The 22,517-nt window shown below is 37.3% G+C and overlaps 1 protein-coding gene across 11 annotated transcripts in view; it reads right to left on the bottom strand.

The window, feature by feature from the left end:
* Nucleotides 1–22,517, bottom strand: part of LOC120779428 (protein pangolin, isoforms A/H/I/S) — a 268,570-nt gene that overhangs the window by 213,924 nt on the left and 32,129 nt on the right. Inside the window, exons 1-3 of one of the 11 annotated variants that reach the window (XM_040111662.1) lie at nucleotides 18,944–19,417; nucleotides 17,250–17,298; nucleotides 15,714–15,811 (exon numbers count right to left, since the gene is read on the bottom strand). The exons of 7 other annotated variants lie outside the window; for them this stretch is intronic. In XM_040111662.1, coding sequence (XP_039967596.1) covers nucleotides 15,714–15,811; nucleotides 17,250–17,298; nucleotides 18,944–19,120 — 324 coding nt within the window. In that variant the 5' untranslated portion in view covers nucleotides 19,121–19,417. Of the gene's footprint in view, nucleotides 1–15,713; nucleotides 15,812–17,249; nucleotides 17,299–18,943; nucleotides 19,418–22,517 lie in introns of those variants that run through there. 3 more of the 11 variants (XM_040111653.1, XM_040111651.1, XM_040111652.1) reach the window with 3 other exon arrangements.

Raw genomic sequence — 22,517 nt, 5'->3', positions numbered from 1 at the left:
AAATACATTTCCCCATGAAAGGAAAGCGTTATGCAGACGTAGAGGCCATTCAGGACTATTTTGAATAAAATATATTGATTTTGCCGAAAAAACCATTTGTTCTGTTTTTTTTTTAAGTCCTGTTTACTTTGGAACATTCCTTGCAATATTAATTGCAATTGGTAAAAATAAAAACGTTACATATGTCGAGATGTGAACAAAAGTTTATAATAAATCCAACAATTGTTATTAGAGGAACCCATATATTTGCTCGTAAATCAACCAGAGCGTATACGTGATAAAAAACGTGAAAATTTTCGAGGTGTCACTATAACTTTATAATAAAAATCTTGCATTTCAGCTCAACTTTTTTAAGGGAAATCAATAAATTCGCTATAAAAATCAGAGCAGCGGAGATAAGAAGCTAAACAAGGATTTGTCCGATTTTGTGTTCAGTTGGCAGTAAACTGATAAAGTTAAATAAAAATGGCTTATTTCTTTACGTAAGCGTGGGTTGTAGTCCATTATAAAACTCGAATGTACGTAAGAAGCTTGAAAAGCCGTTACACAGTTCTCTTAGGTACAGAATATTTAGTCCCTAGCACCTTAAGTTGTTTTTTTACCCCAAATATCGGTCAATGTGTAAGATATATAAATTCAGGGATAACTGACAATGATATGTCTTTGTGCCAAAAATGGGTTTAGGTCAAAACTTCTCTTATTTCCCGTATACCGAATACAAAGATTTTCGAACTTCCGGGTGACTTTATAACGCATTTATCGGCCAACATATCAGTTATCTCAATAAAAATGAGAGAGCGTGATTTGCTCAAAACAGTGTATCTTTGTGTCTAAAATAGATAAAATTGGGCGAAAACTAGACCCAGACCCCAATTTCGATATACAACACCCCATACAATGATTTTCCTTTTCCACCTGACTTGTTGAAGTTGATCAAAATGTGATATTTCAATGAAATTGATTGGACTAGTTTTCTTAAAAATTATGTGGCCTCATATCACTAACATAAATATTTTCGATCCGCAGGTTGACGATTTTACTTTAACTCAAAATACTAAATTTAGCATCATTAGTCGAACTAATATCACATGCATACATATGTACATCTCATTTCAAGATGCAACATGTTGCTAAAGAGTGACTGAAAATTTTAAATATCTTGATGAAACTTGGCATGCGCGTTCCTTAGGTTAGGTTAGGTAAGACGGCTGATCAGAGATCGCACATGGACTTGAAGTAGTCCTTTGTGAAGCCGTTGAAACTCGAACTCCCATGTTCGAACTTAGAGATCGGCAAACCGTTTAGTATCCAACACAAATTTACAGAGGCGCTTAATTTCAATGCCCGCCAGATCGGTGGGATGTCTGAAAGTATGTGCCCCCAAGTGCCTCAGTCTTGATCTCCCAAAAGCAGGGCAGTCAAGAAGGAAGTGCTGGCTAGTTTCCACTGCATCTTCTTCCAAGCAGCTTCTGCATGCGGCGTCCGGTAAAATTCCCAGTCTTACAGCGTGTATGCCAATGGGACAGTGGCCCGTCAAGAGCCCCATCATTAATGAGAGGCTAGCCTTGTTGAGGGCAAAGAGATCCCTAGATCTCCTTCGATCTATCTTTGGCCAAAAGGCTTTTGCGACCGCGCAGGTACTAATGCTGGCCCATCGCTGACCGAGCAGCCGCGAGGCCCAGCTATCTAGTAGTAGAACACAAAAGGATGCCGGAGCACCGACCCGTTCCCATTCTACCGATAGTGATTCTAGGGTGCCTTTCCTTGCTAGCTCCTCAGCTTTGCAGTTACCCGCGATTCCGCTGTGGCCCGGCACCCATACAAGTCTTATAATGAAAGCTCTCGCCGTCAGAGACAGTGACGCTAGACACTCTTCGACCAGCCCTGAACGCACTGTGAATGAGTTCAAGGCTAGAATGGCCGCTCTGCTATCCGAGTGAATGGTCACTTCCCTGAAGTTAGACGCTCTACTGAACAGCATATCTGCTGCTACCTTGATGGCTGCAACCTCAGCCTGGAAAACATTGCAATAGTCGGGAAGTCTGAAGCTGGATTTTATGGAGAGCTCCCGACAGTAGACTCCTCCACCAACCTTCCCCCCAAGCTTCGACCCATCCGTAAAGAAGCTTGCTGCCCCTCTCCTCCAACGGCTTCTTCCCTGCCAAGCCTCCCTCGTCGGTATATGTGCAGAGAAGGAGCCACCGGAGTTCGATATGGCGACTCCATGATCCAGGTGATCCGGTGTGCAGTCGAAGCTTGTGAGGATATCCGAGTGTTCAGATACCCGCTCCTTTAGGAATCCATACTCCCTGAGCCTAATGGCCACCTTTGCGGCCATACACCTTCCGGCAATATCCACCGGCGTTATGTTCAGAATTGCATTAAGTGCAATGGTTGGGGTGGACTTTAATGCACCACATATGCTGATGAGCGCAGCTCGTTGAACGCTCTCAAGTTTCTTTGCAAGTGTGATCTTCTGTAAAGCCCTCCACCACATGAAGACTCCATAGAACATTATGGGCTTGACTATGGTGTCATAGAGCCAGAGTACCACCTTCGGTGAGAGGCCCCATCTCTTGCCAATAGCGCCTCTACAGCAGTAAAGGGCAATCGATGCCTTTTTGGCTCTCTCCTCGATATTCGGCTTCCATGAAAGCTTTCTATCCAGGATGAGCCCTAAATACTTCACAGTATCCGCCGGTTGCAAGCGAATACCTCCCAATAGCGGCAACGGCGCCTCAGGGATCTTGTATCTTCTACTAAATAAAACCATTTCTGTTTTATTTGGATTTATAGCGAGTCCACTTTCGACCGCCCATTTTGTTACCACGCCGAGATATCCCTGCGTCAACTCATACACGGTGCTTAGAAACTTTCCTTTCACCATAAGTGCTACGTCGTCTGCATAGGCAATAACCTTGCAGCCAAGATCCTCCAGCCTTTTGAGAAGGTCGTTAACGACTAGAATCCATAGAAGAGGGGAAAGAACCCCCCCTTGCGCGTTCCTTAGTAAAACAAAAATTTCGAATTCGTTGATGGGTGTAATCGGACCACTGCCACGTCTACAAAAGACCATTAACTGAAAATATATACATATATAGTGCCAAAACTAATCACTAAATTAGGATATAAAAGGTGTAATGTTGTAATTTGGCACAGGCGGTCACAGTAGCAATGGGCCCCAGAAGGGAAGAATCTTTTGAAAAAGTGGGCGTAACCACATACGCATATGTACATATTTCTAAAACCACTAAAGTTACAACAACGAAACTTGCTAAGCGCAAATATTTCAAAAACTCATACTGATAGTGTGAATATGGATGAAATTGGAAGAGCTAATAAAAGCGCACTAAATCAGTAGCTAAATATGCCAGAGACATCAAAATTTACCTCCGAGATGGTATGAGAAGGCTTTATAAGAGTCGGAATAAAAATTGGACGATGAGCATATCTCGAGAGATATATTCGTTCCCACGACAGTCAGGTCTACGTAACCGGAACGGCCAAGCACTGTCAACTCGGCATAATTCTGTTGCTACAATAGCGTCAACACTAAATTTAGTACGTAACATTATTTTCATATTTCTATGTAACAGTGCGAAATGTGGCGAAATCGGACTACAACCACGCATAGTTCCCATATATAAGCAATTTTAAATTCCATTTGATCCTTTCACTTTCCAATACACAAATTAAGAGGTAATTGGTATAAGAAGATAAAATTCTGCGCTAATAATTCCTTTAAAGTATGCCAATTTATGACCAAAAATTGGTACCGAATATGCGGACCACAGTATCTATAGTTGACTTTTGACGGAAAATATCGGTCAATGTATGGGATATACAATTGAAATTAAGATATAATATTTTCCTGGTAATAATATCTCTGTGTATCCAGAATTGGTTGAATAGGGTCAATACTTCCCAGAGCCCCCATAAACTTAATATAAAGAGTTTCGAAATTGCAGTTTATAAACAAAGTCTTACTATTCTTTTTTCATAGTACTCGTAGTAAACGCTTGTGAGGTAGGAATAAAAGATCAATTAGACTGTATACCAAAGTCACCCTTTGAACTTTCATTCCCAACTACTGGTTTCTAATTTTACATATAATCATGTCTCTTAACCCTTCAATTACCAACATTGCAAGTTTTGTCGTTAATGTGTACAGTGCGAGTTAGAGTCGTATATTATACCATTGTTGTTCTTTTAAGTCTGACTAGGGCTACGTTTGAAACAGTTACCCGTTTCTTTATTTTTTTAAGCCTGAACCTACATATTTCACACAATGAAAAAAAAACAAATATCATACCTAAGCATTGTTTTCTGCGTAGAAGGGTTGACAAATGTTTTGCGCCGAAGGGGTGAAGACTTGTAGAAAGCGGTACTTAAAAAGTGGTAGGTACATCTATGCACACTTTATGTACGTGTAATAAGGTGCTCCATTCTTGGCGATATTATTTCTTTCTTAAAAGTTTTTTGCCATACAAAAGGTTTTTCAAAAACATATTTTGCACATCGAAAATCGATATTTCTATGGGAAATTGCGTTTGGTTATTGCTAATAAAACCCTTTACCTGGCTTCGTTATTTTTATAAAATATCAGAAATATCGCTTAAAAATTAAGCGCCCTAATGTATACATCAGCGATCTAGAAGATGCTAGACAATATGCCGAATGGAGTGGTGTAACAAATGAAACTTTGAATGGTTTCAATTTCCTAATGTCATCATTTTTTACCACTTCAATACTAGTTTAAGGCAAAAAACCGTTCTGACAAATATTTGGGAATACTAAATAAATTGATGCATACATATGTAAGTATGTCTTTATACCCAATAAAATGTGAAGTAGATACACTCATGTATATATGTATGTAAGTTCTACCATGCTAAAATTACCTTTTTGTTGGCACAGCTTAGTAACACAAATAATCATATACGTACATATACTCTCAGATTATATGCAAACCAGTACGATAATTACATGAGGTGAACTTTTGGTTCATAATTGACTGCAATGCCACCTTCTACAAATACTTTTTTTTGGAGAAATACAATGTTCATATAAGATTACTTGGCGACGACAACCGCCTCCATTCGCTCGACTCAAATCCCTGCTCGCCGATTGACTAAAAAAAGTTAGAAATAAAAATAAGTTTACATTGGATGGACAGTAGGGCGTGTCGAATTTTTTTCGCATAAAGCGGCTAGCAAAAGCGAAAACTACAGAAAATTCTAAGAAAGCTTTTGCCAAGAAACAATGGGTCTAAAATTAATTTCCAGTTCGCGCAAAGCGACTTTAGATTTTGAGGTCATACTTTGAGGGCATGCACCTGGAATGTCCGGTTCCTTAATTGGGAAGTTGCCGCCGCCCAGCTGGTTGATGTCCTCGTGAAAATAAAAGCTGCAGTCACCGCCGTCCAAGAAATGCGATGGACGGGACAAAGACAGAGGCAAGTAGGTTCTTATGGCATTTACTCCAGTGGCCATATAAAGGAGCGCACGTTTGGTGTGGGATTCGTCTAGCCGCAGTCCGCATCAAAGCGAGGTTCTTCAACATATCGCTGATTCGCGCCCACGCCCCGACAGAAGAGAAGGACAATGTGACCAAAGATGCCTTCTATGAGCGCTTGGAGCGTGCTTATGAGAGCTGCCTCCGCCACGATGTGAAAATCGTGCATGGCGACTTTAACGCCAGGGTGGGCAAAGAAGGTATCTTTGGCACTACGGCTGGTAAATTCAACCTCCACGAGGAAACATCCCGAAATCGGTTGAGGCTGATCAACTTCGCCGGGGCCAGAAATATGGTTATCTGAAGTACTAGATTCCAGCATAAGAAAACTCATCAAGCCACCTGGCTGTCTCTGGATCGAAAAGCCACCAACCAGATCGATCACCTTGTGATAGACGAAAGACACGTCTCCAGTGTTCTAGACGTGCGTACGCTCCGAGGTCCTAACATCGACTCGGACCACTATCTTGTTGCAGCCAAGATTCAAACCCGTCTCTGTGCAGCAAAAAGCGCACGTCAACAAACACAAGGAAGGTTCGACGTTGAGAACCTGCAATCACAACAGACAGCCGAACGATTTTCTACTCGGCTTGCACTCCTGCTCCCTGAGAGCACTCGCCAATAACTCGGCATAAGGAAACTGTGGGACGGTATTTCAAACTCCTTACGAACAGCTGCAACCGAAAGAATTGGTTTTCGAAAAATGCAAATGAACAGTTGGTACGACGAGGAGTGCTGAGTCGCAGCGGAGAGAAAACAGGCTGCCTACCTCGCAACGTTACGATCGACACTACACGTGCGGGATGGATACCGAGAGTTGAAGAGGGAAGCGAGACGCATTTGTAGACAGAAGAAGAAAGAGGTTGAAATGCGTGAGTACGAAGAGCTTGATAAGCTGGCCGACAGGGGTAATGCTCGAAAATTGTACGATAAAATGCGGCGGCTTACAGAAAGTTTCAAGACCGGAGCATACTATTGTAGAACCCCCAAAGGTGATCTAGTGACCGATGCCCAGAGCATACTTAAATTATGGAGGGAACACTTCTCCAGCCTGCTGAATGGCAGTGAACGCACAACGCCAGGAGAAGGAGAACCCGATTCCCCAATCGATGACGATGGAGCAGACGTTCCATTGCCCGACCATGAAGAAGTTCGAATAGCAATTGCCCGCCTGAAGAACAACAAAGCGGCAGGGGCCGAGGGATTGCCGGCCGTGCTATTCAAACACGGAGGCGAAGAACTGATAAGGAGCATGCAACAGCTTCTTTATAAAATATGGTCGGACGAAAGCATGCCCAACGATTGGAATTTAAGTGTGCTCTGCCCAATCCACAAATAGGGAGACCCCACAATCTGCGCCAACTACCGTGGAATTAGCCTCCTCAACATCGCATATAAGGTTCTATCGAGCGTATTGTGTGAAAGATTAAAGCCCACCGTCAACAAACTGATTGGACCTTATCAGTGTGGCTTTAGACCTGGAAAATCAACAACCGACCAGATATTCACCATGCGCCAAATCTTGGAAAAGACCCGTGAAAGAAGAATCGACACACACCACCTCTTCGTCAATTCCAAAGCTGCTTTCGACAGCACGAAAAGGAGCTGCCTTTATGCCGCGATGTCTGAATTTGATATCCCCGCAAAACTAATACGGCTGTGTAAACTGACGTTGAGCAACAACAAAAGCTTCGTCAGGATCGGGAAACACCTCTCTGAGCCGTTCGATACCAAACGAGGTTTCAGACAAGGCGATTCCCTATCGTGCGACTTCTTCAACCTGCTTTTGGAGAAAATAGTTCGAGCTGCAGAACTAAATAGAGAAGGTACCATCTTCTATAAGAGTGTACAGCTGCTGGCGTATGCCGATGATATTGATATCATCGGCCTCAACACCCGCGCCGTTAGTTCTGCTTTCTCCAGGCTGGACAAGGAAGCACAGAAAATGGGTCTGGCAGTGAAACGAAATATCTCCTGTCATCAAACAAACAGTCGTCGCACTCGCGGCTGGGCTCTCACGTCACTGTTGACAGTCATAACTTTGAAGTTGTAGATAATTTCGTCTATCTTGGAACCAGCGTAAACACCTCCAACAATGTCAGCCTAGAAATCCAACGCAGGATAACTCTTGCCAATAGGTGCTACTTCGGACTGAGTAGGCAATTGAAAAGTGAAGTTCTCTCTCGACGAACAAAAACCAAACTCTATAAGCCGCTCATAATTCCCGTCCTGGTATATGGTGCAGAGGCTTGGACGATGACATCAACTGATGAGTCGACGTTGCGAGTTTTCGAGGGAAAGATGGAGAAGGACCTGGCTACGCTTGGCGCTACGGCTGGCGCGCTGTTGTTAACTCGGCTATAATCGCGTAAGCGCTGTCTACGCCAGTAGAGAAGAAGAAGAAAATCGAGTGAAACCATTGATGGGGAACGCTACTGACAACAACTCATCAAATTGAAGCGAGCGAGTGGAAAAAGGTCCCTAATTTGCGACTAGACACGAGTTAATATTATTCCATCATGTCTCAAGCAGCAAGACTAGTAAAAAACCATATGTAAAACAGCAGCTGGGAAGTTTTGTTTACTCTACTTATAGCTCAGGCCTTGTCTCTTCAGACTTTTACTTGTTCTGGTCGATGCAGAACGCCCCCTCTGGCATACGTCGGAACAGGGTATCAAAGATTGGCTTGATTGTTATTTGGTCGCCAAGCTTATGGGATAAAATTCCAGAAATTGCCTTACTTTGCATGCATATCTTTTTATTTGCCGGGATATCTTCACGGAATTCGATATATATTATCATTCAAGGCAGCGCTAAAATCCTCGAAATTTTTTTAGATCGAATACCCATATCATTTAGTACCATGCAGACTAGCCGATAAACATCAAGAAATTTTTCTTTATTTGTGAAGGGTATTATAGCTTCGGTGCAACCTATGTTAATGTTTTTTCTTGTTTGTATTGTCATTTGGGGTTGCATAGGTTCAGTTACAAATTAGCACTGCGCTCAGCTTAATTTTATCATTGTTATTCGATAACAAAACAAAATAAAAAAAAACAATGTGGGATAAAAGGTATCATTATATAGACTGCACATCAGTTCATTGCACGATAAATGCCATGTAATTTAGTCCAAACTTTGCTAATGTTATATTTATTGTCAACCCGAACACCACTTTGTAGTGATGACAAGCAGTGGTGATAATGACGACATTGCTTTCAAACTCGAAATTATTCGGGCTGCTTATAAAGTAAATAAACATATACCCTTGTGCTTGTAGTTAGGTAGATATGTACATACATATATACATATTTTTGAACGTAACATTTAATGCAAACCACTTTACCTAACAAAAATTTAAATGCCCTTAATTGAAGGGGTGGTTCCGTGTGCCCCGATTTTATTTTATTTTTCATAACGTAATAACAATTCGACAAATGAAGGGGAAAGTGTGCTCATGCATCACATACAAAGCTAGAAAAACCGCATTGCACTCTTATACTTATCGATGAACATACATACTTATAACGCAATCACATTCACGGGTTGCGTTGTACAATACTTGTAATAATAGTGACAGTAAAAACAGTAGATAAGTCACACGCACAGTACATAGCAACGCAAATGCTCAACAGTTTGTCGGCTCATCTTTCAATAGACTTATTTTAATCTGGAACTACATACATATGTACAAACATAATATGTAAATACGAGTTAGGAACTATTTATTCTCAATGATATAAGCCTATATCATATCTTTACGTATAGTGCATTTAGTTGCGCACCATATCATCAGATTATCCATTTCGGAAGCTGTTATTGCTTTACCAATTTTATTGTGATTCCTCTTTTTCCGAAACTGAATACTGCATGCCAAAGGCAACAGTTCTATGTCAAAATGGTTGGGAAATAATATTTGTTGAAGATTTGAATCGAAATAGTATGCATATATGTATGTAAGTATGTCCTGAGAAGTATACTTCTAGCTGAAGTTAGTCAACGGGATAAAGAAGTTTGTAACGGACTTACCATTCAGAACCCTTAAAGAAAGTTCTTGAGCAGAAACTCTCAAGAGTTGGCAAAACGATGAAGTCAGCCGAAATGGACATTGGACATTTCTACTGATCCCCAACATTGAGTCATAAGTAAAAACACCACATGGAGGTAGATTTTTACTTCTCCCAAATTCTCACAGGACATGCCTGTTTCAAGACATATTTGAAACGATTGAAACACGGGAGTGACCATATATGCGGAGGCGATACAATTGAAAATACATGCGTTGTTCCAATGTTCTCAATAAGAGTAAGAAAGACGATACCAAAGGAACATAATTGGTATAGACTCAACCCATGAAAATTTAGTAAACCAAATGGTTGAATCCAAAGATAAGTGGAACGCGGTGTACGAAGTTGCGGCAAAAATCATGAAAACCCAAAGAGCCCGAAAACAGCAGCGGAGAAGAAAACTACAAATTTACCTTGACCACTAGGTCGCGGATCAAACAAGGGCATGTTTACAGTTCATGGGAAGGATTCTCGACAAACATTGGACATTGGGATCAAGTAAATGCAGCTTGTCACTGAGTGCATTCAGACCATTACAAATGTATGAGTATTGCTCAAACATCCACCCGACGAATGAACGCGCCTATTAAAAATGGCACTTAGCGCACAAAGGCATTAACAATTATACTATATACCAGAGAGAGCTTTGCTGTGGGTAAAGTATACATTAATTATAAGTCTTCTTCTTCTTTATTGGGGTAGACATCGCTTATGCTATTATAGCCGAGTTAAGAACAGCGTGCCAGTCGTTTCTTCTTTTCGCAAGGTGGCGCCAATTGGAAATTTCAAGCGAAGCCAGGTCCTTCTCCAACGAAATGGAGGTCTTCCTTTTCCTCTGCTTCCCCGGCGGGTACCGCTGTCTCTTAATTCGCTTATGTCAATGTCGTCGTATACCTCATACAGCTCATCGTTCCATCGAATGCGATATTCGCCGCGGCCAACGCGCAAAAGACCATAAATCTTTCGCAGAACCTTTGTCTTGAAATAATTGGAAATATTCAATTATAAAAACGAAAACGTTATTTCCGGTGTTAGAATAACCCTGTGAATTACTTTCAAATTTGAGACTAATTGATAATTAGTTTTTTCGATATGTTTTTAGTATATTAATTATAAAATATATATTATTGAATTTTGTATTTGATAAATTTTATATTCAGTTTATAAGAAATGAATAATTTTCTAAATTGTTAGTAGATAACACTTCAGATAATGAAAGAGGGTAGATAATTTTTATTTTTTACTATAATATTTTTAGTTTTTATACTCTTGCAACTAGTTGCTACAGAGTGTTATAGTTTTGTTCACCCAACGTATCACCTAAAACTAAGGGAGATAGATATAGGGTTATATATCTCTATATATAAAAAGTACGTGTCACGTTGTTTGTCCGCGATGGACCCCTAAACTACTGAAGCGATTTTAGTAAAATTTAGCACACTGTGTCCAGATCGAACCAACTTAGAAGATAGGATAGTTAAAACAATTCATAAATAATGAATACAGCGAAAGCTCTCTTAAATGGACGCCTTATTAAGAGGACATCTCCGTTAACCATGCACATTGTTGCTTTTTATTAAGTACAATCTATTAATCGCACAACTCTATTAACTGGACAGAAACGCCGGTAACCAGACACTGAGAAAGCAACCTTAAATTATTTTTTCAAATGAAATTTATTTGTAAGAACATATTCAAAGTTAAACCTCATGTACAATCCTTTGGATTCTTATACCGATTAAAAACGTGTTCGCCTTTATTCCTAAATAAAATTTTCACTGTATCGAATAGTTCATTATATGAATAAATAGTACAATTATAAAATCTATACAACAGCAACGTGTGGCCGTAGCCCCTAGTATGTATTTATATATAAATGATCAGGTTGACGAGAAAAGTTGAAATCAGGATGACTATCTGTCTGTCCGTTCGTCCATGTAAGCTGTAACTTGAGGAAAAACAAAGATATCCTGATCAAAATTGTTATGCGGGCTCCTTAGTACTACAAACAAAAAATTACGAGTTCGTAGATAAGCGTAATCGGACGACTGCCACGCCCACAAAGCGTAATTAACCGAAAACCTATAAAGTGTTATAACTAAAGACTGAATTAATAAATAAAACTCTAATTTGGCACAGGGGATCGAAGTACCAAGGTGCACGTGTGGGCAAAAAATTTTAAGGGTGGGCGTAATAATAATAAGTTTAAAGTATATATCTCCTAAACCACTGAAGCTACAACAACCAAACTTTCTTAGCCCCAATATTACAAGAACTACTACCGACAGTGTGAAAATGAATGAAATCGGAAGGTACCCCGTTCACTCCCCATATAACGGTACTGTTAAAAACTACTAAAAACGCAATAAATCAATAACTAAATACGCCCAAAAATTAGATTTTACCTTCGGGATTGTATGAGAGTGCTCCAAGGGAACCAGTAATTTCCAATTTCTCGGGACCTAACCTACTAATTTCGACAAAATTTAGTACGTAGTATTTTATTCATATTTTTATGCCAGAGTGTGAAAATGGGCGTAATCGGAATACAATCACACCAATTTCTCATATTCCACTCTTTCCTTCCAATACTCAAATCAAGAAGCAATTAATTCATCGGAATTAAACTTTGCACGAATAATGTCTTTATTGTATGCCACCTTATGAACAAAAATTATTCAAATCCAAAAATTATTTTATACCCCAGTACCTATAGTTGCCTTTTAACCGAAAATATCGGTCAATGTGTTAGATATATAATTGAAATTCGGAGAAAAACTCTGTATGTCTAAAATGACTTATATTGTGTTTATGCTTCCCTTAGCCCCAATATACCTAATATAAAGATTTGTGAGCTTCCGAGTGACTTTATATTGCATATATCGGCCAATATTTCAGTTATCTCAACGAAAATTACAGATCGTGTTTTACTCATAACAGAGTATTTGAGCGAAAACTTGACCTAGCTCCCATATAACTAATATCAGGATTTTCGAACAGCCGACTGAGTTTACTGCACCTTTTTCAGGCATGTTAATAGTATGTGGTATTGGGAAAAATAGATAAAATTGGGTGTTACTACCCCAACTCCCATTTTTCCAGTGAAAAAAGTTGCTATGGATTAAAAAAAACTAAATTTTTATTTAAAAAAAAATTAAATTTTAATTTTTAATCCAGTTGTTGGAACTACAAATTGACTTTTTGCCTTTTAATCCAAAGGGCTTAAAATTTTAAAATTAAGATTTCTATTTTTAGATTTGAATTGACAACAAAATTCACTGAGCTAAAAAATTGAACTCAGGGAATTGTATGCTTTATAAGAATCTAGGCTGTAAAAACGTTTATCCTAAGCTGTTAAAAAGTTATGACATTTTTTAATGAACTCAGGGTTTTTAGGAGTTATTAAAATGGCAAATTTAAACGCAGGTCAGTCAGCGATATTTGACATCGCCATTTCGACTACTACTTATGTATATAAATTGTACTCAAACATACAATAATAGACTTTGCTTTTTATTTTTCAGATCGACATATAATATGTTTCCTTCTTATATTGGTTAAGTTAGGTTAGTCCGGTAGGCTAATGAGACCAGTTTGGTCCTTTGCGATTCCAGATGCAATTTAGTAACGAGGTCCTCGAGAAGTTGTCATTCTTTAGGATGCCTGCGTTTGACGCGAATTTCAATGGACTTTGTGGCCTCACTACCGATACCTCTTCCCGTGTCTCATATCGTGGGATACTTAAAGCGTAGCCTTGCCTTGGCAAGTCTTCTTATATTAATTTTTTTTGTGTATTATAGCTTTCGGTTTGATCCTGCTTATGATTATTCGCACAAATGTGGCATCGCAGAGCTAAGGGCTCAGATTATTAGCTTATACCTAAGAACATAATTAGATTACTTAGGTTACTGAACCGAAAATTTTCTAAGCTGAAGTGTTCTCTTCTAACCGGATTTGTAGAGTTTGGATTTTGTTCGATGAGAGAGGACTTTACTTTTCAATTGCCTATTTCAATTAGCACCTGTTGGCAAGGGTGTTTCTGCTTTGGGTTTCAAGACTGGTCTAGAGAAAGCAGAACTAACTGCGCGGTTGTAGAGACGAATGATATCAATATCATCGTCGTACGCCAGCAGCTGTACACTCTTGTAGAAGATTGTACCTTTTCTATTTATCTCTGCAATTCGTATTATTTTCTCCAACAACAGATTGTAAAAATCACACAATAGGAATCCTTCTTGTCGAAAACCTCGCATGGTATCGGATGGCTCGGAGAGGTCCTTCCCGATCCTGACTGAGCTTTTGGTGTTGCTCAACGTCAGCTTACGCAGCCGTATTAGCTTTGTGGGAATACCAAGTTCACGCATAGCGGAATAGAGGCAAATAACTTTCGTGCTGTCGAAGGCGGTTTTAAAAACGACAAAGAGGTATTGTGTCGATTCTTTTCCAAGATTTTGTGCATGATGAAAATATGGTCGATAGCAGATTTTCCAGGTCTAAAGCCACACAGATAAGGTCTAATCAGTTTATTGACGGTGGGTATCAGTCTTTCACACACTACGCTCCATAAGGCCTTACTATATATGCGATATTAAGGCGGCCTATCGCACGGCAATTAGCGCAGATTGTAATAGGTTCCAGCAAATCGGAAAAGGAAAAGCAACAATGGTTCAAAGATGTTTTAAAAGTGGGCGTGGACCCCGCAAGTTTATTGTACACGTCTCACAAACTATTTAAGCTTTATTAACAAATCCGATCAAAAACGAATTTTTAACACCTCTCTCAAATATTGGAAAAAGCTAAAATCAGTTAAAAACCCCGCCGTCACTCCATATAATGTGTTATGTTCAAAACTACGCTCATTTATTGGTATGAGAAATACTATTTACAGGAGTCGGTTTTAAAATTGGGCAATGGGGTGTGTAATATTCTTATAGCACATTGTGGGAATGGTTTTCATCGTACTACGAGTATAACCACGACTACTTCCCATATATACCAGTTTTAAATTCAATCTGATTTTTTCATGTTACAGTTTATAAAACGAGAAACAGTGATATTTTTAAATAAAACTAACAAAAATATTGTCTTTCAGGTATTCTATCTCGCTTCGTAACATGATCAAAATCGGATTACAGCTTTTCAAGGCCTCTGATTTTGAATACATGTACGCCAGTGCCCATGGCTGACTTTTTACTTAAAATTTCGGTCAATCTGTGAAGTTAAGTATTAAGAATTTCAAACTTCGGTCATATACCGTGTGTATCGTTCAATATGCAGGATGTCTCAGCAAAATTAAGTGAAAATATGTATAATATTGGATATATTATAGTTTATTGCCGAAAATGTGTGAATTGCCCCAGTTCTAATGCAATTCATATGGTACAATCAGTTTCGTTATTTTAGCAGATTTTATGCCGAATATGTTTTGTACATTTTCTCGAGTACAGGTATGCTCGAGTAATGCCAATGTTAATTCCCTAGCCCTAATAAATGTGATATAGTGAGTCCATTTGACTTTAAAGCATTTATGTTGGTCAATATGTGTGGTATTTAAATTAAATTACGTGGACATTTTTCTTAACCATAATGTAGTTTGTTAAATATGAATGAAATTCGTTTTGATCTTGGTCTAAACCTTTAATCACTAATATGCTAAAATGTTTAATTAGACCCGAACTTAGAGAAATATTCACTAAAAAAATTTAATTTCTACTGTTCCAATTGTAGATGACCAATCATTATATACTTTTAACGCTCGCTCGTGAATTTTTTTGCTGCTACACCTTCAAAAATAAAAATTTTATCACTGCCCGATATTACATTTTTTCCATTGTAAAAAATACTGTGACACGGCGACACCAAATGGCTTGTAAACAAAGAATGAACTAACAGAACACCAGCAAAAAAAATGTTGGGCTAGTAGCAACGCCCTTTCTTATCGAACGACAAAACTTATGGAAAAAGTTTATTTATATGAGATAATATAGTATACATATGAATTCTAAAGTGTGTCAAGCAGCAAATTTCCACAGAGCTGGTGGCTTTTGAAAAATTTGAGCTTTAAATTGAAATGAAATTAGCACATATACACTTTTTGGGCTTGTTAATAGTATATTTTATGATTTAACTTACCATAGTGACCGGGAGTCCACCAGCACCGCCATTCGAATACGAATATGGGGATACCAGGTATCCCATATTGAAACTTGACGCGTGTGATTCAAGTTTACCTGCATGAGAAAAATAAATTAGATGAAACATTTATATTGAACTCACAATTATTATAGTAATAAGTAGCCTTGACCAAAGTTTAAAATATATCTAAATATATTAAATAGTTATATTTTCCATTTTGATATGTTATATTATGCTATTTATGAATTCAAAACTGTATTCGAGGTTTAGTCCCTAAAGCGAGAGCAGTTACATTTTACGCCTCGTAATTTTATGGTAAAAAGATCGAGTTTCGAATTAGTTTCCTCATCAATGGAATTGCTGTCTTAATTAGGAATATATATCTATGAATCGTATAACCCTTAAGGTGATAAGTTATAAGGTTCTCTTCCAGCTTAAAAGTTTAAAAAATAGATGATAGAATTTCAAATCGCAAATATTCTTAGAAACGAACCCAATTGCGACTATGGAAAGACAAAAAATTAATTTGGAAATGTGACATGGAGGGGTACGCAGAAATTTCTCCGGCACGAGTTGCTGGAGCTGTGGTATTTTTTGGACCAATTTCACACTTTTAAATATTAAACTATAATATACCCAGTGTAATAGTACGTACTACTTACCTACCTACCTATGTATAAGGTATGTCTAAGTTCAATCTTTATATTAGGTATATGAAGGCTAGAGGCCTGACTTTATCAATTTTTGACGAATTTGGATGCTGTTGTTAGAAGAAGACCATCTTCGTATAAAAAGACAGCCAAAGGCACAAGAGTCCCAAAATACGATATATTCGCCCCATGATCGAATTTTGACATCGTATGAGCACTTAAAGTTTACGAGATAAGTATAACTGATAATAAGAACAAAATAGAAAATGCTTTCAGTTCCTTCTACATATTTCAAGCCACAATCATATCTTTTAAAACGTGCAAACCACTTCTGGCGAATTCGCTCTGCTGGAGCATGTGCACAATAAACTTCCATCAACAAAATACGGTGATTTTTGGCTGAAGTTTTCTTCATAATAATTTAATGAAGAAAATCTCCCCGAAAAAGACTCTTACAACGCATAAACTGAAAAAGACGCGCAAGGACAGTGGCTTTCTAACGAATGTTCGGTGTATTGGAACAATAGTATAACATGCAAGTTACGTCATCTCTTTAGAAAACCCACGAATATCGTTACAGACCAAAAAAAATCATTTGTTACATTTTGTGGGTGTGACAATGGTCTGATTCCGACCTCCTGCAATCCTTCAATACCAACCTCTGTCAGTGAATACTTGTACCAACTTTTACTCAATTTGGAATTCAACTCAATCAACATCCTGATCGTTTATATATAGTACTTTATACCTGTCTCAATTAATTCTAGGCATTACAAACATTATATGTATATAGGAACATGTTGCAATAGTATAAAAAAAGCTTTATAATTCCGGCTGAAAGGCAGTATTTAAAAATTAAATTATTTAACTTGAATATACTTACTGAACACGGGGCTTAGATCCGGTCTCGTCGGCAGCTTTCCACTCTTTTCCTAGAGACAAAGCAACAAATTTTGTTAAAATGAAAATATTGAATTATAAAATTAAGCTACCAGGCAGGCTGACAAGTTCGTACTATTTCTATGAGAGGATGGCACTAGAATTAATTCCATAAGCTATATTGTCTGAAGGGAAGAAAACTACTTATAACAAAGCGTGCCTTGATACACCACACTGCCAAACGCAAAATAAAAACCAATCGTTACAGTTATTTAAGAACTTTCAAAATAGGCTCCTTCTGCGTCGATGCAGCGCTGCCAGCGCGATTTCCAAGCAAAGAAGGCGTCACGGAAGGCAATCTTCGGAATAGCCTTGAGAGTCGATGTGCATGCTGATTGGATCCCCTCTGTTGTCTCAAAATGCCTCTTTGTCTCGGGATCATACTATGATATGACTCATCCCCTGTGATTACGTTACTCAAAAATGGGGGGTCACTTTCACACATGTTCAAATTCTTTTGGCACTCTTCCAAACGCCGCAATTTCTGGTTGTCAGTGATCACTTTTGGGACCATCTTCGCGCACACCTTGCGCATGTTCACGTGCTCCGTCAAAATGTCATGGACCACAGATTTTGACAAATTTAACATCTGTGCAATAGGGGTTGCCTTTGTTTTTTGTTGTTTTTTGAGAGGAGAAACCCCTTCGTTTCGAGTGGCGTCCATGCATTACACGTCTTGATTAAGTTCACAGTTAATCGGGATAAACGCTTCCATCTGTCAAGGATATAACTTTTACGTGCAAATTTAACAACAAACAGAGCTCATACACAGCGAGTAGAGAATGGCTGATCCAAAAGCTTTTGTTTAGAAATAAAATCAAACTATACTAAGCTAATTTGTGTTTTCTAAGGTACTATCTTTTCAGCCCACCTGGCATAAATTATTAAATGATTTGTAAACACTCGTATGGGCATTCATTTTAAATTAACACAGTTTCTAGTTTTTTGTGTGAGAAAAGTTTTGAGCACACAATTGTGTAGTTATATTTTCTACATTTTTTTTTATTTGACTATAATATCTTATAAATAAAATTTGAAGTGAATTTGCCAAAGAATTTTCGCGTTATTCGGTAATTAGTAAAGGGTTCTCGGACACTCTGTAACGTTCGAGAGCAGACAGTTAGCAACTGAGGGTAAAACTTCATTTGCGTGTTTGTACTGGTGACCACTGTAGATCGAAAACTGATCGGCAAATTTGAATGAAGTTTATACATCTCTTGGAAAACATTAAAGAAGGATTTAAATTAAAAAAAACGATTAATTGTTGGTTTTTCTCAAAACTATAGATTATTTATTAATAAAAGTATTTTTTTGTCCGACTGATTTTAGCTTCGGTTGAAACTGGATCAACAGAAATAGCCAAGCCAACATTTTCTTATTAAAACAGGCCTCCATCAGGCACTAGACCCTTTATTAATGCAACTATTTTTTGTCCAATTGATTTGATAAATCTCTAGATTAGCGATGGTTATTGCAAGGAGCTTCGGTTGGAACTGGGTCAACACAAACAGCAAATAAAAAAAAATAGTTCATGTTTTCGACTACACCTAACCCATTAAACAAAAATAAAATAGTATGAGTGTTAGGGAATTTAATGCGTCGTTATAAAGTATCATTCATAGATTCGTATCGACTTACCTCACTTTCTGTCAAATCGATCAAGCTCGATTTTTCCTCAAGCAAATTCTCTGATGAAATTTTCTCTTCCTCTCGATCACCTTCATCTTTGAAAATTTTCACTTCATCGGTGCTACCCAAATCGTCGCTAGACGAACCACCATGTCGGGAATGTGAACTATGACTATTGTGTGGCATTATGATTAATTGTAAAATTAGTTATTCAATTTCTATTTGTAAATGTTTGAGTTTTGGTATTTTTCTTACACATGAGTTTTAGCTACTTGTACTTTACCAACTACTATTGATATGAATATTTGTTCATTGAAGGAATTAATAAAATATTTTGTGTTTCAACTTTATTTTTTTTAAACGTTTTTATTTGTTTTGCTTATGTATCTACCTGAAATGCACAAAAATAGTCTCATAAATTGCTATGTGTACAACACTTATGTACATACATATGTATGTAAAAGAAAAACAAATTCGTTTACAGCAAGTTTTCATACATCAATGCAGATTTTTGTACAAATTTAAGCGTAATATATTTTATTATCCCATAAATTATTTAAACGGTTTTTTTAGTATCTTGCATAATTTTTAAATTACTTATGCTCATATTTGTTGTTTATTCATAATTGTTGTAAATTTTCGTTTTGTTCTCATTAGATATTACTTTTTCTGCTTATTAAAAACTTTTTATTGTTGATTTGGCATTGTGGTTTGCGTTACATTTTTGAAAATTGTATTCATACTATTACTTTATATAATTACTATATATATTATATTAAATTTTGTGTTGTTTTGTCAATATCGCGTTGATTTGGCATTGTGGTTTGCGTTACATTTTTGAAAATTGTACTCATACTATTACTTTATATAATTACTATATATATATTATATTAAATTTTATGTTGTTTTGTCAATATCGCACCGATTTCCGTTCTATAACTCGCAGATTTACCATGTGCTCATTCATAAGACCGTAGCGCCTATGTGTTTATACATATGTATGTCCATATGAAACATATGTATGAATATGTATACCATATGTGTGTACAATTGTTGGTTTAGTTTTACTAAAGGAATAGTACTTATTTTTTATTTATCACGTGTTATTTTATTTAGTTAGTTTAGCGCCTTTGTTTTTGTCGCGTTTTATTTATACTTTTATATTTTTGTTTAAGTTTTTTTACTTTTCTTTTGGTATTTTATTTTGTTGTTGTTTCTTTTTTGGCTTACTGTCGCATTTCACCTTCCATCAGTATTCAGACCTACACCGTTAAATTCCTTCACTCTCACTCCCTGTATGCATGAACGCAACGCCATATGGTGCACTCACAACATTTATTGTAAACATATACTATATATGTATGTACATATATGTGCCTATATACATGCATACTTATTTGTACGTATTTAATATACCAGGTAGATTCACACTCGTTACACGATCGCAATGCGATGGCGAACAATATCAAACAGCAATCTGTGTGTCTATAAATGCAAGCTTGTATTTGCGCAACTTAGTTTTATTTGTTTAGTTGCAACTTCTTTTTAACTACACATTTCTTTTATTTACCACTTCCTATCCCTTAACCAGTAAGGGCTCATGGCTCTTAACACTTGGCACATAGCGCTTGGTTGCCGTCTCTTTACCTATACTCTGTATACTCAGCGTATCAGTGCAGTCTCTTGTACAACATTATTGCCAGCATCGTTATGGAGTTCAAAACAAGAAGTCTGCCTTATTACCAACAACATGACGATTATAATATGCACAACATTATCATCACGTCATTATCACATCGACAACGTCGTTGTTTGCATTTTATCTCATCGCATTTTTCGAAATATATAAGCGCCTTGCTTGTTTGTTTATTGTTTTCGACATTTTCGATTTTTTTTTATATATAGGCTTATGTATGTGATTTCTATTTAATTTATTTGTAGCAGTTTCCTCTACATGTATGGGTAGCTGACTTGCTTTGCGCACACTCACGCATGCCGTAATCCACTATTGGCAGAGCGCCCACAATTCTTCTTCTGTGATGTTCGTTATGGTCGAGTATGTTTTGTGATTCACTTTCCGCCTATCTATTTCTCCACCAAGCTTCAACAATTTTTGAGGCACTTAATAGGTCTGTCGCCTGCGCTTGCGCTTGGCTCCTGCACTTCTTGGCGAGTTTATATGAACATGGTTTGGAAACTTGTGCGCCTGTTTTCTTCTTCACATCGATTCCGACTCAAGTGTAGCTGTAATAAAAAATTAGCAGCAGAACCCGCCAAGAAAAATAAAAGGGACACAATTTTATTTCAAGAGTAAACACATATGCGTGTGTGTAAATATGTCAATTATATACAAAAAAAATCCGCTTGTATATGCATATATAGGTATATACATACATACGTATATTCAGTATAGTTTGGTGCGTTAAAAAAATAAACTGAATTATGCTAAACCTGAATCTTTACTTTCAAGTTTTTAAGTACATGTGTAATACAAGTCCAAATTTGTATTTACATTTGGCTTTATTTAACCGCAATTCCACGTTCATAAGATCATATATACATACATACATATGTATGTATGTATGTATTTAGTTGTAACGATGGTGTGATAACGTTCGAATTATATAAAAATGGTGTTGAAGTTCCGTTGGTCAGTTGATCTCTATTGTACATGCTATAGTTTTCCGATCTTGAAAACTCGTTCCGATATTATAGTAATGCTTTGGATTATAAAACATGCGAAATTTCATGAAGACATTTTGTTAAAAAAAAATTCTCTTGCATGATATTGATTCCTATCGTCCAGTTTGTATAGCAGCTACTTATATGCTCTATTGGCTCGATAACGGTTCCGACATATGAGCAGCTTTGTGAGGGTAAAGGTTATGCGCAAATTTTTGAAAAGGTATCTAAAAATCTGAAGTAATAGTTCGCCTATACCATAAACGTATACAGACAGACAGGTGAACATGTCTAAATCACCTCGGCTGGACACGCTAATCACTTACTATATCTCTTATCTTATAATTAAGTTCATATGTTATTTCGTTTAATGGTTTCTGATTGTTGTAATGTAAAATATAAATAAAGATTTAAAAATAAGCGAGAGAAAATCTTAGAAAATAATTGATATATTCATGAAATTTGAGCATAAGTATATATTAGGTCGGTCCTTTAACGAGATCAACAAAACCACTATAAAACAGTTTTCCACACAAGAACTTGATTTGAATCGATCAATTTATATGGAGCTACATACATACATACATATATGTTATAACACAGTCGTCCAATATTGGCGTTTCCAGCAAATGAGTAGCTCCTTGGGGAGAAAAGGACGTCTGCAAAATTACAGATCAATATCTTAAAAATGATGAACTAGTTTGCGAATATACAGGCAAGTACGAGCTATAGAAGCGCTTAAAAATTTCGAAATGTTTTATGAAATTCATAAAAACAAACAAAAAAAGAAAACTAAAATACTGGGTAAATCCATTTAAAATAACCGAAATGACTACTCTACCCTTCAACATTTTCATAGAAATGACAACTGATCTGCCACACTGCTGAAGTTATATTTCAT

The sequence above is a fragment of the Bactrocera tryoni genome, unplaced genomic scaffold (genome assembly GCF_016617805.1).
Source record: "Bactrocera tryoni isolate S06 unplaced genomic scaffold, CSIRO_BtryS06_freeze2 scaffold_11, whole genome shotgun sequence".
In the NCBI taxonomy this organism is placed as follows: Eukaryota; Metazoa; Arthropoda; class Insecta; order Diptera; family Tephritidae; genus Bactrocera; species Bactrocera tryoni.
The sequence above is the reverse complement of the archived record's forward strand: the minus strand, read 5'-3'. Positions and strand labels throughout refer to the sequence as shown.